This window comes from Echeneis naucrates, chromosome 12 (genome assembly GCF_900963305.1).
Source record: "Echeneis naucrates chromosome 12, fEcheNa1.1, whole genome shotgun sequence".
Classification (NCBI taxonomy): domain Eukaryota; kingdom Metazoa; phylum Chordata; class Actinopteri; order Carangiformes; family Echeneidae; genus Echeneis; species Echeneis naucrates.
Window position 1 is genome coordinate 15,638,704 of NC_042522.1, and position 16,171 is coordinate 15,654,874.

The window sequence follows — 16,171 nt, forward strand, 5'->3', positions numbered from 1 at the left end:
AATCCATGGACTATTTATCTTTTTTCCCTTCTTTCTTGCTCTCTTTGTTGTTTTTTTTAATGCCATATTATGGCTGACAGTTACCAAGTTAACATTGCCTTTGTTAGTAAACTAGTGACATCAAGGATGCTGGAGTAGAAGACAAACAAATATTATTATTATTAATTTCGTTTTGCTTTATCACGCTCCAATAGCTGTTAGTTAGTTTTCTGTTGGCAGAGAAATCACTAAACTATTTCAGATTTAGAGCACAGTGTCTGGGAGACTAAAGAAATGTAGGATCTTTCCCAGAGCCCGGCTTCCCTCCAAAGAAGTTCATTCAGCTTTACAAAAATCTGCAGAGGGGACAACACCAAAATGCAAATGCAGGACTATCTCTGGTTCAGCCAGAAAAAAATGGACCCAGTCCATTTCATAGACTTGTGGGATTTGTTTACGTATGCGTGCGCAGCCATCTAGTGACGTCACCAGAGTGTAGTTGTTTCCCCCCTCCTCCTCCTCTCGAAGTTCCGCCTTGATTTTCTGTCCGCCGACGTTTGACAGCGAAACAAAAAAAAAAGAAAAAGTGAGAAGTAAGTGAGCTGCCCGGAGTTCAGGCCGCGTGCTCCCTGTTCCTGCACAACATGTACAAAGTTTGGTCCCGTCTAAGCGGCCGTGGTCCGGTTTTAACGGGACGGTCCAGCTGTCCGTCCGGGTCGGCCGAGCTGCACCGGGGTGCCGGTGAGTTGCCATGGAAACGGAGCGTTGACCAAAACTAGCTTGATTTTTGTTCGGCGTGTCGAAGCTGTCTAACGTGGTTTGAAACAAAATCTGTCACGTCCATGTGTGTGTGTGTGTGGGGGGACAGATAAAGTTGTGTGTTTAAGCTTTGGTTTTTTTAAACATTGGCCCAACAACCAGCTGTGTGTAATCCAAATAAATCTAACGTCACATTGCACATTGCTCACAGAATCAGCTGTTTTCATTGTTTTGTGCATTGCTTGAAGTTTTTTTTCTTTTTGTTAATGGAAAACGATCAACCCTCCAAGTGACCACACACCACAGTTCAATCAACACTATTAAACCAGTTTAGTGAAAAACTGATTACTATTCATGAAGACAGGATTTATTCCCAGTGTTGCTGCATTAAACTGGATTATTTTTTAGTCAACTGAATCTGTTACTTAACATACATAGCAAAAGGTGATTATTAAGGATATAGTTGTTATCGAGACCAGAGTCCCCTCTACTTTACATTTTACAACAGTCATCTTATCCTGTGTTGCACAATGTGAGGTCAAAGGAGAGCGTAATGGGGTTATTGTGAGTCAGCTTTAAGTACAATTACTTGCTCGCAATAATTCTGAATGGAATTAAAACAACACCGAAATAGATTAAAATGGATAATTCTGAGGTCTGTTTTAAGATAATAATGATGCGGAAAGAAAGGTCAAGCTTGTGCAAACTGTTACTTACTGGTTATCTCACTAATCAATTCCTCTTGCTACAGAAATTTTATAGTGAAAGCTTTGATTAGCCTGAGACAAGTAAAGTCAAATCCATTCTTTAAGAATCTTTTACTGTGCTTTCTATATCACTGCAACTGCAATCATTTCAGGTGCATTATGTCAGAAATCAGCTGTAAGACACCCTCCCTCAGACGTCCCAGAAATGCCCCAATGCAATTTCAAAGCAGAGGAATATCAGGTAAAAACTGCATTCTTCAGGCATACATTGCAAGCTAAGTCTAAAGGAAAACAAAATAATGCACAATGTGTTACGGTAGCTGTTATTCTTTGTTGCTTTCTAGGGCATGTCCAAAGAGCGGATGATGGAGATTCGCAAAAAACATTGTAACCCAATGACCATGAAAGTTACCTACTATAAGAAACCAGTGTTCATCCACCAGGGATACATGCAATGGCTATGGGATGTAGATGGAAAGCGATATCTGGATCTGTTTGCTGGTGTAGCGACTGTTAGTGTGGGCCACTGCCACCCGTAAGGTCTTTTTCTTTTCTGCGCCACCCAGTGACAATATGACTGAGAATAATTAACTTATCTCATTTCTCATTTATGTGTGAACAGGAAAGTAACAGCAGCTGCAGTACAGCAGTTGAAGAGACTTTGGCATACTACTAACATCTATGTCTATCCTCCTCTCCATGAGTATTGTGAAAAACTAGCTTCCTACTTCCCAGATCCTCTGAAGGTATTGTGGTGGATATTTAAGTTGATTTTCAGGGGCTAGAGCCTGAATAAACATGCAGGCCAAAATTAAAATGTCTGAGGCTCTGTTTTCTTCTCTAGGTGATATATCTGACCAACAGTGGCTCAGAGGCCAATGACCTGGCTATGCTGATGGCCCGACTCCATACAGGAAACTTTGACATCATTACTTTCAGGTACTGTCAGTGGGAAAGCACATCCTTGTGTCCATTATATGCTGGAAAGCCATTGATATGTAAAAATTGTTCGTGGCATTACATCAGGCAGCAGTTTGTCCTCCCACATTTTCTAAAGGACAATAAAAAGCCGTATTTAATGCGGCATTGGTGAGAGTACACCATTTGATTAAACAACATGGTTCAAGGTTGATGATTCCAGACTGAAAAAAAATGAATTAATTTATATCTTTGAAAGATTATTTATTCATTTTTGTCTTTCAGAGGATCCTACCATGGCGGCAGTCCACAGACCATGGGTCTTACTTCCAATGCAGCATATAAATACCCCATCGCGAATGGTTTAGGCTGCACAAATGTAGGCATACATACATTTCATAACAATATAAAAGGAAAGCATACAACTGACAATGTACAGAATCTCAGTTTTAATGAAAGTGTATATATATTTTGGTCCTATAAACTTGACAGATGTACATTTGATAATTAAACATCCCACTGAGCACTGAGAGTGAAGACTGTGTTGTGTTAAAAAATTTTGAATCTTATTTTCAATGAATTCATCTTTGTGCTTTGAGAAAGAATAAACAACCACACATACACAGATGGTCAGGCATCGTCTGTCTGAAATATTAGCTGCCATGCTGAGCAGATATTCCGAGGTATTTATTTCAGAGCTTGAAATTATGAAGTAAATGAGCTGTTATACATTTGCAGGTGTATAATTGGCATGATTATTTTTTTGTACTCTGTTAATGATGAGGAACTGTTGTTGTTAGGTTGACCTGGCTGATTATGTCTCTGTTCAATAAACAGACCATGTGTCCTGATGTATTCAGAGGTCCGTGGGGAGGAAGCCACTGCAGGGACTCTCCTGTTCAGACCATTAGAGAGTGTAGCTGTGCCCAAGGTACATAAACACATGTGCACATGTCTCAACATGCTCTAATGTGATTAGGTGCAAGTTTTTGACCAGTTATGTATTTTGGACCTCCAAAACTGCTTTAGGATAAATTATTTTCAGTTCTTACTGCTGTATGTACTGCCAACTATAAAATATACCCAGACAGGTCAGTGTTCAACATCTTCAACCATTGATCATTTACCATTCTTTACCTTTGACCTTTCACAGTTTTCAGGACTTTTAGCTGTATAGTTTGCCCATCAGCTATGGACTTAACCTGGAAATAATCAGGATGTTACCATATCTAAATTAATTGTTAAGGCTGCTATACTACAGTATATCACAAGATAAATCAAATTCATATTCATACATATACATATGAAATATCCATATTCATATGAAAAAGAATGACTCCAAAGCTATGGAACTTGTGAATTTACTGGGCTGCTTGAAACAGACTTAATCTTTTTAAGTACTAAATGGGAATTATTAATTCAACCATGATTTCTCAGTGGCAAAGATGAGGTAAACCCTTCTACTATTATGCTAACATTTGCACCATACAGTCAGTTATAGGCAATATATGCTTTTCAATATTTGCAAAGAAGCCATAATAACCAATAACAAAGCAGTGCATCTTGAAGCTGGCAAGAAATGTGATTTGATTATATGAGAATGTAAATTTTCCACTATTGTCCAAAAAAACTGCAACAACATTGTTTTCACATGAATATGTCTGTTCAATATAAAGGACTTGTTTATCCCACAGGTCATTGTATGGCAAACGAGCAATACATTGGACAGCTGAAAGAGACATTTGCTACCAGTGTCCCAAGTCGAATTGCTGCTTTCTTTGGGGAGCCCATTCAGGTACCATACTCTGTTATGGAATGCTGCAATCATTGTATTCTTAGAATTAATAATACTATCATAGCCATGTTTGTTTTTGAGGTGTTGACATACTGAATGTTAGCAAGTTTTACTGTATCCGTGTATGTTGTAGATAAAAATGTATATAAAACCACTCTAACCCTAATGAACTCGCTCATGCCTGTTTGGAATCCTGTATTCGTGCCATCCATGTTTATTTGGTTGTGTAAGTGCTTGTGTTAATTGATATGGAACTGTGGATTGTGACTATGTTTGCTGTAAACAGGGGGTTGGAGGAGCTGTGCAGTATCCAAAGAACTACCTCAAGGAAGCTTATAAACTTGTGAGAGAGAAAGGAGGTGTTTGCATTGCCGATGAGGTAGGTTACATATAACATACATATACATTTTACTAATATTTCAGATGGACTTTGCATCTACTATTTAAACAAAAAATGTATTCTGTGTTTATATGAACATTATGAAATTTTCACAATTGCTTTAATGAATGTGAATATATTGCATCAGGTCTGAGATAATGCAAGGTGGTCATTAGAGGTCTTTCAGGCTGTCTGACAGGGCCCCTTTTATCCTCACATTATTGTTCCTTGCTGTGGTTGCTATGTTGGAGCTGAGCTTTTGTGTTGATCACCCTAATAACCGGGTAAATTTAAGCCCAGCGTAGTAGCTACAGCTGCGTCTTGGTCTCATCAACTCTGAGGGAAATATTTGGCTTTCAGCTGATTAATACTGTAGGGAGACCAGGTGTGAGTCATTTGAATTGTTCATATAAAATTATTGGCCACTACAGCCTTATGAAAAGAAAAACACCTACTACTAATGGGACAGCTGAGTTGGATTTTTACTTAACAGGATTATTTTTGCTTTTTCTACATATGCGATCTTTAAAGGGAAGACTATATTAAATTATATCTCTTATTATGTTTCCATCTCTTCAGAACGTCTGTACAAACATGTGAATAGCAATCTGTTTTGCTTTTGGCAGGTGCAGACTGGCTTTGGGCGAACAGGAAGCCACTTTTGGGGTTTTCAAGGGCATGACGTGATTCCTGACATGGTTACAATGGCAAAAGGCATTGGTAATGGATTCCCAATGGGAGCTGTTGTGACAACACCAGGTGAGACAATACTGTGAAGCTTGTCTGTTCTTTGTATGTTCATAATATATTGAATGCAGGTAGGAGTCCACACATTTTAATGTGTCTAAACTGGCAGGAATGCGTGGGAAGACATTAAATGAGACAGCCTCTGTTTGGGTTCCCATGGGGTCATAAATCATACAGCTTTTAGTTTGTGAGTTGAGAGGTGGGGACCACATGAGTAAACAAGCTCAAAGCAATGACTAGTACACTTGGCCAGATTTATGGATATTGGAAGAAGTGTTATACATAGCTGTTTATATATATAAACCATTTATATATATTCTGATATATGTTATATTTGGACCAGTTATTTGTGATGTTAAACAGAAAGAAAATCATGCTACATTTTAAAACTATAAAACGTAATACTCACAAATTCGTCAGCGTCTAAGCTGCATTTTAAATGGCCTCATTACATGACTATGATGGCAGGTTGTCGATGTTCATTCAGTGATGTAGCTAGTTACCATAAGTGTCTCTTAGTAACCACCATTAGATGCCCAATTACTTTAAATAAATGTAAATACCCTCTACATCCCCCTCTCTCAAATGTTCAATTGTTAGGATTCTTTTTGTCATTTAGAAATTCCTGTGTGACATTTCTGCTAAAGAAAATCAAACCCTGTTCACCAATCATTACTAATACATGTAGTCTGCAGAAATCTATTTTTATGGATGTTGAAATCGGAAGCAGCAGTAGGTGGAGATGAGACCTCTTTATTTGTTATTTCCAGAAATTGCTGCCTCTTTTGCCAAGGGGGTTCACTTCAACACCTTTGGTGGAAATCCTGTGGCTTGTGCTGTTGCTTCATCAGTGCTTGATGTAAGACTTCATCTTCTTATCCTACAGCATTGCTATTCATTAGCAGAGGATCAAACATATTTCTACTTATTATGAAACCAACTAAAGTGAAAACCCTAAACTCCATTGTTTCTGAATTATAGCTTAAACATGGCAAACTCTTTTACTCGACAGACTATTACAGAAGACAACACGCAGCAGATCAGTCTTGATGTGGGCACCTATCTGATGACAGAGCTGGCGAAACTCAGAGAAAAGTATGAGATAATTGGTGATGTCCGTGGAAAAGGCCTGCAGATTGGGGTGGAGATGGTCAAAGACAAGGTACTGAGTGAATAACTGCAGTGACACTCAGCTTTCCTCACATGTTTAAGCAACGTGTGTGAGCGCCATGTCTCCCATGGGGGCATGGTTCAGCAGCGCCCCAGTTAACCATTAGCTAGAGAAGCAGTGACCGTCTCTAATTGTGCACAGAACAAACTAAATTCTCAACTCTTCCATGCCGTTAATTATGCTTCTTTTAGTTTCTGTTAATACTAGCAGAAAGTAATGAAGAGCAGTACAGGAGCTTCTGATCCCAATGCACACTTAGCCAAACAGCAGGTGTCACCATTGGTTTTCCAGTTAAACATACCATCACATTTGTTTCATTTTCAAATGTGACACTGACTCTGTTGACTATGAGAGCCACGTTTTCCTGTTCACATTAATACAATCCAGATCATGATATATATGCTGTTGTTGTGAGATAATCAACCTGATTTGTGCCATCTGTGAGTGGTCATAATGTTCAGGCTCCTTGGTGTGACTCCTATTTTCAGTTTCTATGGGGACTGTAAGACATCCTGCCACAATCATCATCTCGCCTTTTCTCTGTCATCCCCAGGCCAGCAGAGAGCCTCTGTCTCCTGAGGCAATGAATGAGATTTTTGAGGACATCAAGGACATGGGAGTCCTCATAGGGAAGGGGGGAATATATGGACAGGTAACAGTGCTCACCTTCTCTCCTCTCTTTCTGTTGATTTTTGGTGAGCGTGTGGTAAAATAGACCTACATCAGAAAACCGTTTTGCTGACTCACATCACTTCTTGGAGTAGCTTTGCAATCAGGTGTGATTCAATAGAATTTTCTGGAACAATTTTGTCGCTGTTTTGTGTATCTTTGCTTCAGAAGTACAATTTAGGTGTGGTTTGTATTTGTGGCTTTAGGGAGAAAATGATAAAGGCACATATTTGAACTGCAGGGTGATTAGAATCTCTAGGAGAAAAACACATTAAATTCAAACTTAATCGATAAAGTGTATTTCATGCACAAGGCAGACTCAATGCGCTTTACAGCATACAACAAACAATACAAAGCACGGAGTAAACAAGCACACACACACTCAATCAAACGCTGTTGAGAAAAGAAAAGTTTTCAAAGTCTTTACTGTCTCAGGCAAGCTGTTCCACCTGCGTGGGGCATAAACAGAAAATGCAGCCTCCCCTTCCTGAGTTTTTGTGCGGGGAATGACTTGTGTACTCGTGTTTGTCGACCTGAGGGTTCTTGCTGGTGTGTAAGTAATTAGCATGTCTGTTAGGTACTGAGGTGCAAGATCATTTAGTGCTTTGTAAACTAACAGGAGGACCTTAAAATATATTCTTTTTTTTGATGGGTAACCAACGCAGGGTTTTAAGAACGGGTGTGATGTGGTGATATTTTTTTGTACCAGTGAGAATACGTGCTGCTGCATTTTGAATTAAGTAATCGTCGAATGCTGGTGTTAGTGAGGCCAGTGAATAGGCCATTACAGTAATCTAATCTGCTGGTTATGAATGCATGAATTAATTTTTCAGAATCAGGTTTTGATAACTGAAAACTTCTTAATTTGGATATATTTTTTAGATGGTAGAAAGATGATTTTGTGATGTGGTTGATATGACTCCTGAAGTTTAAATTATGCCAAGATTTCTTGTAACAGTTTTGCTCTCCAGAGAGAGGGACTTTAGGTTTTCTGCCAATCTCAGTCTTTGATTTTGTGCACCAAAGATTAGTATTTCTGTTTTGTCTTTATTTAACTGCAGAAAGTTTTCTGTCATCTATTTGTTAATGTCACTGATGCATTGGATGAGGGACTGTATGGGAGATAAATCATCGGGGTATAGAGAAATGTAAAGTTGCGAATCGTCTGCATAATTGTGGTAATTGACATTATGGTTATTGATGACATGTGAAAGTGGAAGCATCTAGAGGTTGAACAGTAGTGGTCCAAGAACTGACCCCTGGGGGACCCCACATGTAACATTAACCATTACAGAACAGAACCATTAAAAACAAATAAGTACACACAGAACTGTTTGTGTGAAATACAGGTGTCTCAGATCTTGTCATGCTTATCTGTAATTACATCTGCAATTACACTAAGTTTGAATGTTATTTGTGTTTATATTAATTATAGAGCTGAAATGAGCCCTGGCTGTCACACCAAAGCCTGCAGTGATCAAGTCATGACAATTAATCCAAAAGACACTCTTTTCACCTGAATTTTTTTTCCGATTACTCCCTTTAATCTACAATTATTCTGTGTGCTTTATGTTCCACACTGCGCTCTGTTGCACTTGTGCTCAAGCACTCTTACTCCAGGAGGTGACAGAAAAGGCATTCAACCTAGTTACATGTCTTTCATGTAATGACTATCTCAGGTACGCCATAATCTTCCCTCTTGTTTTTTTCTCACCATTTCAGACCTTCAGAATCAAACCACCAATGTGCATCTCAATGGAAGATGCAGATTTCTTCATGGCAGTTTTTAACAAGTCCATCCATAACTACATGGAAAGAAGATGAAAGTCATTTTGACTTTTTGAGGAAGAGAACCTCTGTTATTCCCTGGATAGCCATTTTAAAAGAGATTTTTTTCTTAATTATGTTTAGTAATCTTGTAATTTTAATGACTTGATACATACCTCATCATTATAAGAAAAATACTGTACAGTGTTTTTGTAACAACAATTTGAATTTCATGGTTTCCAATTTGGATCTACTAAAAAATTCTTGGATATCACATGATATTATAAATCACAAACATGTTCTTAGTCTATGAATGTGATAATAATGAATCTGTGATAATAATTTTTCTGTAGTTATAACATTTTGTGGTATGGAGCTACATAATGTAAAGTAGAGATCAGCCTTTTTTAAATCTCTGCATTTCCTCCATCTCAGTTTATGGTGGATGTTTCAGGCTTTTCATAAAACAGTGCATCATAAGTGCTTTGTAATTTGTTTTGTGGGCAGCTACAAAACAAAATACAAATTGTTTATACCTTGGAGCTGTAAGAAATAACACAACAATGCAATTCCCTCCTGTGCAATGATGGGAATAATTCAGGTCATCTTATCTTCTCTATCTTCTCTCTTGATATGGAGCAGAAAATGATCAGATCAACATTTGTACTTATTTTGTTGTCTTTGTGTAACTTCATCACACGACATGTGGCAATGTGCTGGGCAAAGCAATATTTTTTTGTTTATTTTTTTTTTTTATTATTATTATTTTGCCTATCCAGCTGACGGATAGACATGTGAGCTCCATCTGGTGGACAAATCATGTAGTTGTGACAAAGTGAATAAAGAAGTATCACAGATTCCTACAGAGATTTGTAAAATGCTCCTCCTAACTTAGTGTAATATACACTTAATGCAATTAGACTGAAAGCTCTGCAGGTACGATGTGAAGAAAAGTGTGTGTGTGTGTGTGTGTGTGTGTGTGTCTGTGTGTGTGTCTGTGTGTGTGTGAATTGGTACATTACTGCCACCAAGTGGAGTGGATTGTGGATCACAGTGTCTAATAACTTGCTGAGCAATGCGAAGCTTTATGTCCTCTTTTGAGCCATCTTTTATATCAGAGTGTATTTTCATGGATGTGGGATCACTGAACTGCGGTAATAAAATTAAAAAAGAGTAAAATATGTTTTATATAATATCACTATGTAAGTAACTAAAAAACAACTTCACCCTGAAACACAAGGCAACATGTTACTGCAATCATAAATACTTTATATGATAAAATAATATAAATATTTCATAAAACTACCAACAGCTCTGTTAATCCCATCTTGTGTTTGTTTCCTTTTGAATCACATTTTATTTTATTGTTACTCTCATCTGACGATGGATTGCCTGAAGTTATTAATGTGGCACTCCATAATGACTCCATAATAAACCAACGATACAAGATAAGCACATCTTTGCAGGAAATGTTAGGTGAGCCGGTTGCAGTAAAAAGAGGACACTTGGGTGTATGAGCTGGAGGCTGTGGACAGAAAATGACATTATCGATGTGTGAGCTGTTCATTCTTGCAGCTTTGGCTCACATTGTCTCCGGAGGGTGAAGGGGGCTCGGGGATAATAGCCAGCTTTGATGGGCAGGAAATGCCATTCGCATGTTTTCTCCTCTCGGGGACGCAGACAGGAAACGCACATGAGATTTGTGTCGGCGGTGTGAAAACGGTCCTCCTTCCCTTTAACGGGTCGCCGGGAAGCGGAGGTGGTGCGCTCCTCGGCTTTGGAGAAGTGTTGGGGGGGGGGGGTACTGCTGGTGTCAGTGTCACATCCAGGTCCAGTTCGGTCTGACGGGGCCATGAGGACTCTGCCTGCAGGTGGATGCGGTCTTTATTCCGTGCTGCACATTTCTGAATTCTGCTCAATTTTCAAGGGCGCAAATCAAATCTGTTTTTTTTTTTTTTTTTAACCCCTCCGACGAATGGTTCATTTTTTAAAAATACATATTCATAAACACATTTACCGTAGAGATTCCGTGTCGGTGCAGTCAAAAGACAAGCTGAAGGAAACATGACGGACGCTGCGCCTCAGAATAAGAAGCAGCCTTTTGTTATTGGGGACGCTCGGCCGGCGGTGACGATGTGATCGAACTGCTTTCTCGCCCCGCTGCCACCCAACAGAGCCGCTTCATGATGCCCAGGGCTCTGCGGAGGCTGATCCATTTGGCGCTGTTCTGCCCTCTGTCTAAAGGCCTGCAGGTATGCATGGACAGCATGTTGTCAGTCTGCTGTGTGTGTCTCGCTGTTGCATGCACATGTCAAAAGCACCAGGACAATATCTGCCTCGATGGCCTCGCTGAGCGAGTCTCTGACGAATGAAGGAATTGAAGTGTGCTGTTGGTGTTATCGTAAGGTCAAGCCATCAGCTGGTCATTTCATTTTTCTGGAGGCCTCAGGTGGGAAACAGAATCATCGCTTTTTCTTGGCCTACTGCACATTACAGGGACAAATATTTCCATTTTTTTCACTTGGTGCTATCTTTGATCGTTTTTTTTAGCTCACTGAGTCATTTCGCCTGTCAGGGTCCTAAAAGTGTAATGTTTTTTAATGAGCTGTCATGTCCTCTCTTTGTACTATGGTTTCATTTTGTCCCCCCACCTCCCAAAGAGTCGTCTCCCTGCCATCAAAGTGAAGTACCTTCTCCTGGCATGGCTGGGCATCCTCATCGCCAGCTGGGTCCTCTACATGCAGTATGCCTCTTACGCTGAACTCTGCCGTGGGCATGTCTGCCATATGGTCATTGTAAGTACAGTTTCTTAAACACGCTGCCACTCATAATTTCCTCTGCACAGTGCTGACAAGACAGGAACTGTGTCAGGATGCTACAGGAAGGCCAGCGGGCTGGAAATGTTAGATTACGTATGTTTGTTTGAGTGTGCATCAGCCCCCAGTGGTGCTCACTTGGGTTCACTGAGTTGAATGGCTCATTAGTGGCAGTTTAATTCACAATAGGATCCGGTTTCAGTCTCGTATCATTTCAGACATGCTTCACGTAGCCCAGTTACGTGAGGGGTCTGCTTGTGTTGGCCTCGCCCACTGCACGGCCTCATCTGCTGGGTAAAAATACAGCCCGTAGCCTAACGACTTTCCTGCTGTGCCCAGCTGTTTTTAGCATTTTCCAGCTGCACCAAACAGGCTCCGGCGTGCAACGAGACACTGACGGACTTGTTGGCAATTAGCAGGATCAAACTAATCAGACACTAATTGATGCACAGTGGAAGATCAATGATGTGACCTCATGAGGACACACACACAAATCAGCATGACAGTTCACGTTCCTATGTGCATGGAGGCAAATTAGAACATTTGCGTGCACCTCAATTCAAGACAGTGTCGAATAGTGTGAGCAACTGTAAACGCAGGCCAATAAAATACAGCTTACATTCATCTGTGTGCTAATGAGGCGGGACTTTTGTTGCATGCACAGGCGAGATTGATTAGCCTCTTGCTGCTTTGTAATTTCGTGACGTGTCAATACGCAAGTTCTGAGTTTTGGGGGAGGAGCATTGTGGGGGTATGTCGCTGCACCGCTACTTTAGTGTGAAGGGCATGTTTTTTTGTGCCAGCCTGCAGTGCATTTTGTTGGACAGAGCGATGGTGTCCATATGCTATTCCATACTGCACTGAGGTGCATTGACCACACCGAGCGACCTGCGTGAGTCAGAACAATGCTGTCATGTGAATCCATCGGTGGAAGTTGATCACACATCCATGAACCATCTGAAAGGATCCACTGCAGGTTTTTCAAAATGCTTCTCCTTGGCATCAGTCAGTTGAGGACACTGATATCAGAGCTCCTAGATAATGTGTTAAACTGTGAGCTATGCAGGTGCTGCTGGCCGGGTGGTACTTCTGGATTGAGCCAGATTAGTTGGTTTCACGGATTTCAAGTATGTGCTAAAATAACCATTAGATAACACACTAACACGCTTTACTGTGACGACAATCGAGTGATACCAAACTTTCTGCAACAAGGAATTCAGCTGTATTTCCACAGTAACCACAATAAAGCTTTAGAGTCACGGCTGAAGATGACGTATGGACTAGGGTTTGCTGGTTTTCACGCTCTCCTCTCAGTAAACCTTACTTCCTCTCTCTCCGCCTTCCTTCCAGTCTGTTATTGTGACCTCCTGACATTGACTTGCTCACTCAATCACTGATATTCTAATTAAAAGGATTTCTACAAAAGCAAAAGTGCTCAAAAACAGCATAAATCCATTTCAAAGGATTAGTGGACTTGACTGCTGCTCATATATTATTAAAGCTGACGGCAAATTAATTGTTATTACTATCCTTGTCTTTTCTCCTGAGTGCATCAATGTATGCCAAATATATGTTTTAAACACTTTACAATCAATAATTGTAAAGTCACATTGTATTAAAATCAGATTGAAGCCTGTTCAAATATGCTGACACAAGCTGGATGTGATTGTTTTTCATGCTAAATCTAGGTTGATTGTACCAATAATACACTAGATCGTTTGTACTGAACAGTGAGATGCTGTGTCAAAGAAGAGAAACAAAATCTTTTATTTGATTTGTCCCTATTTTTTGAGCCTGCAGAATGGAAACGGTAGAAAACTCTTACTCACCCTGGGGGACATACATTTAAGCAAACTTTAATTTTACCGTCCTTACATTAGCATCAGTAATCTTTAATACTTCCCCAACCGTTCCCCAATTCTCTACAAGGGAAAAAGTGGACATGTTTGCAGAGTTAGTTTCAGATTTGTGTAGCTGCTCCAAGAGCCTGGAACACTGTTCTCCCTGTATAATTTAGTTTGTTTCCTGTTTCTTTTGCAGTGCGATCACTACAGAAGGGGCATAATATCCGGCTCATCCTGCAAGGCATTGTGTGATCAGAGAACTCTTAACCTGCAGCGCTGCATGTCCACTTCCTCTACACATCAGGTGAAAACTGGACGCATGCACATACAGATGCACCTGCATAAAAGCATTTTAAAATGTGCTCTGAACAGTAAAAAGGGGTTAGACATTTTCTCATACAATTATCACCTTTTCATATTTGCAGGTGTACAGTGGACTGTGGAAGGAGAGACCCGTTGTGATCAAGTGCGGTATTGAGGATCCGGTGAAGACTGACGGGGCTCCAGACTCTGTTCTGCGACAGGAAATGACCTTATTTGATAAACCCACCCGTGGAACTTCTATGGATGAATTTAAAGAGATGCTGCATGGCTTCCTGAAGGTAGTTTTTTTTTTTTTTTAACCTCAGCTATTTCAATCATGTACCACACAAGGACAAGCACCATACAAAGCAGAACCCACAAATGAATGCATTTTTTTACCATATTTTTAAACATATTTAACCAACCAATGTGAACTTCCAACTTGCAGGCTAACCTCGGTGAGCAGCCATCTCTGAACACCTTGGTGGACAGGGTCATTGCTCTGGCTGATGTCAACCAGGATGGGAAAGTGTCTCTAGCGGAGGCCAAGTCAATCTGGGCTCTTCTCCAGATCAATGAGTTCCTCCTGATGGTGGCGCTGCAGGAGAAGGAGCACACTCCCAAGCTGCTGGGCTTTTGTGGAGATTTGTATGTGACAGAGCGTGTGGGCCACAGCTCCCTCTACAGATTAGAGGTGCCTCATTACCTGCAGGCTCTTGTCCCAGAGACCCTGAGCGCCAGTCTGAACCACTGGCTTGCACCAGCTTGGCCCCGCAGAGCTCGCATCACCATCGGCCTGCTGGAATTTGTGGAGGAGGTCTTCCATGGGTCGTATGGGAGTTTCTTAATATGCGATGCCAGTCCTCACCATGTGGGCTACAATTCAAAATATGACTGTAAGATGGCCAACCTGCGCAGTGTAGCATCTGAGGCAGTTGTCCGGGGGTTTTTGAGGGGGCGGCGATGTGAGACCAATGCAGACTGTACTTACGGCCGGGACTGCACGGCCACCTGTGATCGGCTGGTGAAGCAGTGTAATACTGAGGTTGTACAGCCCAATCTAGCCAAAGTGTGTGTACTGTTGCAGGATTTTTTGCTTTTTGGAGCACCTTCAGACTTACGGGGAGATCTAGAAAAGCAACTACGCACCTGTGTGACACTCAGTGGTCTGGCAAGCCAGATGGAGGTGCATCACTCACTAGTACTTAACAACCTAAAGACATTGTTGTGGAAGAAAATTTCCAACACTCAGTACTCTTGAAAGCAGGTTCCGATTGTCAAACCTGCAATTCTAAATAATGAGTGACTTGTAATATGAACATCAGTAGTTTTTCCAGATGAAACTTTGCCAAATGGTTTACAGAGTGGTGGTGATTAATATATTTTCACTCTGCGTTGACTGTGAACAACAGGAAGCTGTGAATTAATGAACATATGACATGAAACAGCGCATTCAGCTGGCTTATTCTCTTAAAATTCATACAAGTCCTGTTATGCTTTTCTTTTCCAGTGCATTTTGAGAAGCACAGTCATCTGTTTAGACATCTCAGGGCACGGCTTCATTTTATTTTTGAAAATTCTGTATATTAATAATTCATTTTCAAAATAAAGCAACATACATCCTGGATACTGTGAGGTTCCAAAAAATAGTCTTTTATCTGTCCTGATTATGTCAAACAGTGACAGGGTGTCTTTGTACAACTGTAAATATTAGTGGGATGTTGCTGTTTCTTCTTGTATAAATGAAGATGATCTGATATCAGTGATGCATTCAAACTGAACTGAGCAGCTGAAAATGTAAACGTCAGTCAGTTGTGATTGAACTTGATTGAATTTCTCATAAATGAATAAAGTTAAACTGGTTAAATTGATTTTCAGCACACTTTCAGAACCAGAAATATTAGAGGATGTCACAATGGAGGGCAGCACTGTGAATGAAGGCAGAAGTAATTAGAAAAGAGCGTGTCACTGATTCTCTTTTGGTTAAAGTGTCAGACTCTGGGCATGAGCTGCTGCAGTCAGACTCTTCTCCAGTGATATGGAGTTTTTGCAGATGACATTTTTTTGTCATTGAGTACTGAACAGACTGAGAGTTTTGACAAAATGATCAGGTCCAAGCCCCAAATCACACCAGGGCTGAAAAATATCTGTGAAAGGATTTGGGAGGAAGATGTTTTTTTTCTTGCAAAAAGAGGTTCATCAGCACATTCAGATAGTGTCCCAGCTAAAGATTAAATGCCATGAGGCCTCCAAAGCTGAAAACAGAGAGTTAGCCCGGTCACTTATGGCTAGTGGTGATTCGTGATGGGAATCAGTG

At 40.5% G+C, this 16,171-nt stretch overlaps 2 protein-coding genes across 2 annotated transcripts; both read left to right on the forward strand.

Annotated features, from left to right (window-relative positions):
- Positions 1-160: 160 nt before the first annotated feature.
- Positions 161-9,603, forward strand: LOC115052064 (alanine--glyoxylate aminotransferase 2, mitochondrial-like). Its single transcript, XM_029515959.1, has 14 exons — positions 161-720; positions 1,598-1,686; positions 1,790-1,980; positions 2,068-2,191; positions 2,290-2,384; positions 2,649-2,742; positions 3,201-3,294; positions 4,058-4,158; positions 4,445-4,537; positions 5,164-5,296; positions 6,055-6,143; positions 6,297-6,446; positions 7,009-7,107; positions 8,847-9,603. The coding sequence occupies exons 1-14, from the start codon at positions 624-626 to the stop codon at positions 8,946-8,948; spliced, it is 1,551 nt and encodes a 516-aa protein (XP_029371819.1). The 5' UTR covers positions 161-623; the 3' UTR covers positions 8,949-9,603.
- A 1,271-nt stretch (positions 9,604-10,874) lies between these two features.
- Positions 10,875-15,788, forward strand: dipk1b (divergent protein kinase domain 1B). The gene is made up of 5 exons (XM_029516218.1): positions 10,875-11,143; positions 11,552-11,686; positions 13,748-13,855; positions 13,977-14,153; positions 14,303-15,788. Exons 1-5 carry the CDS (start codon positions 11,075-11,077, stop codon positions 15,113-15,115), a joined length of 1,302 nt encoding a protein of 433 aa, XP_029372078.1. The 5' UTR covers positions 10,875-11,074; the 3' UTR covers positions 15,116-15,788.
- The last annotated feature ends 383 nt before the right edge of the window (positions 15,789-16,171 follow it).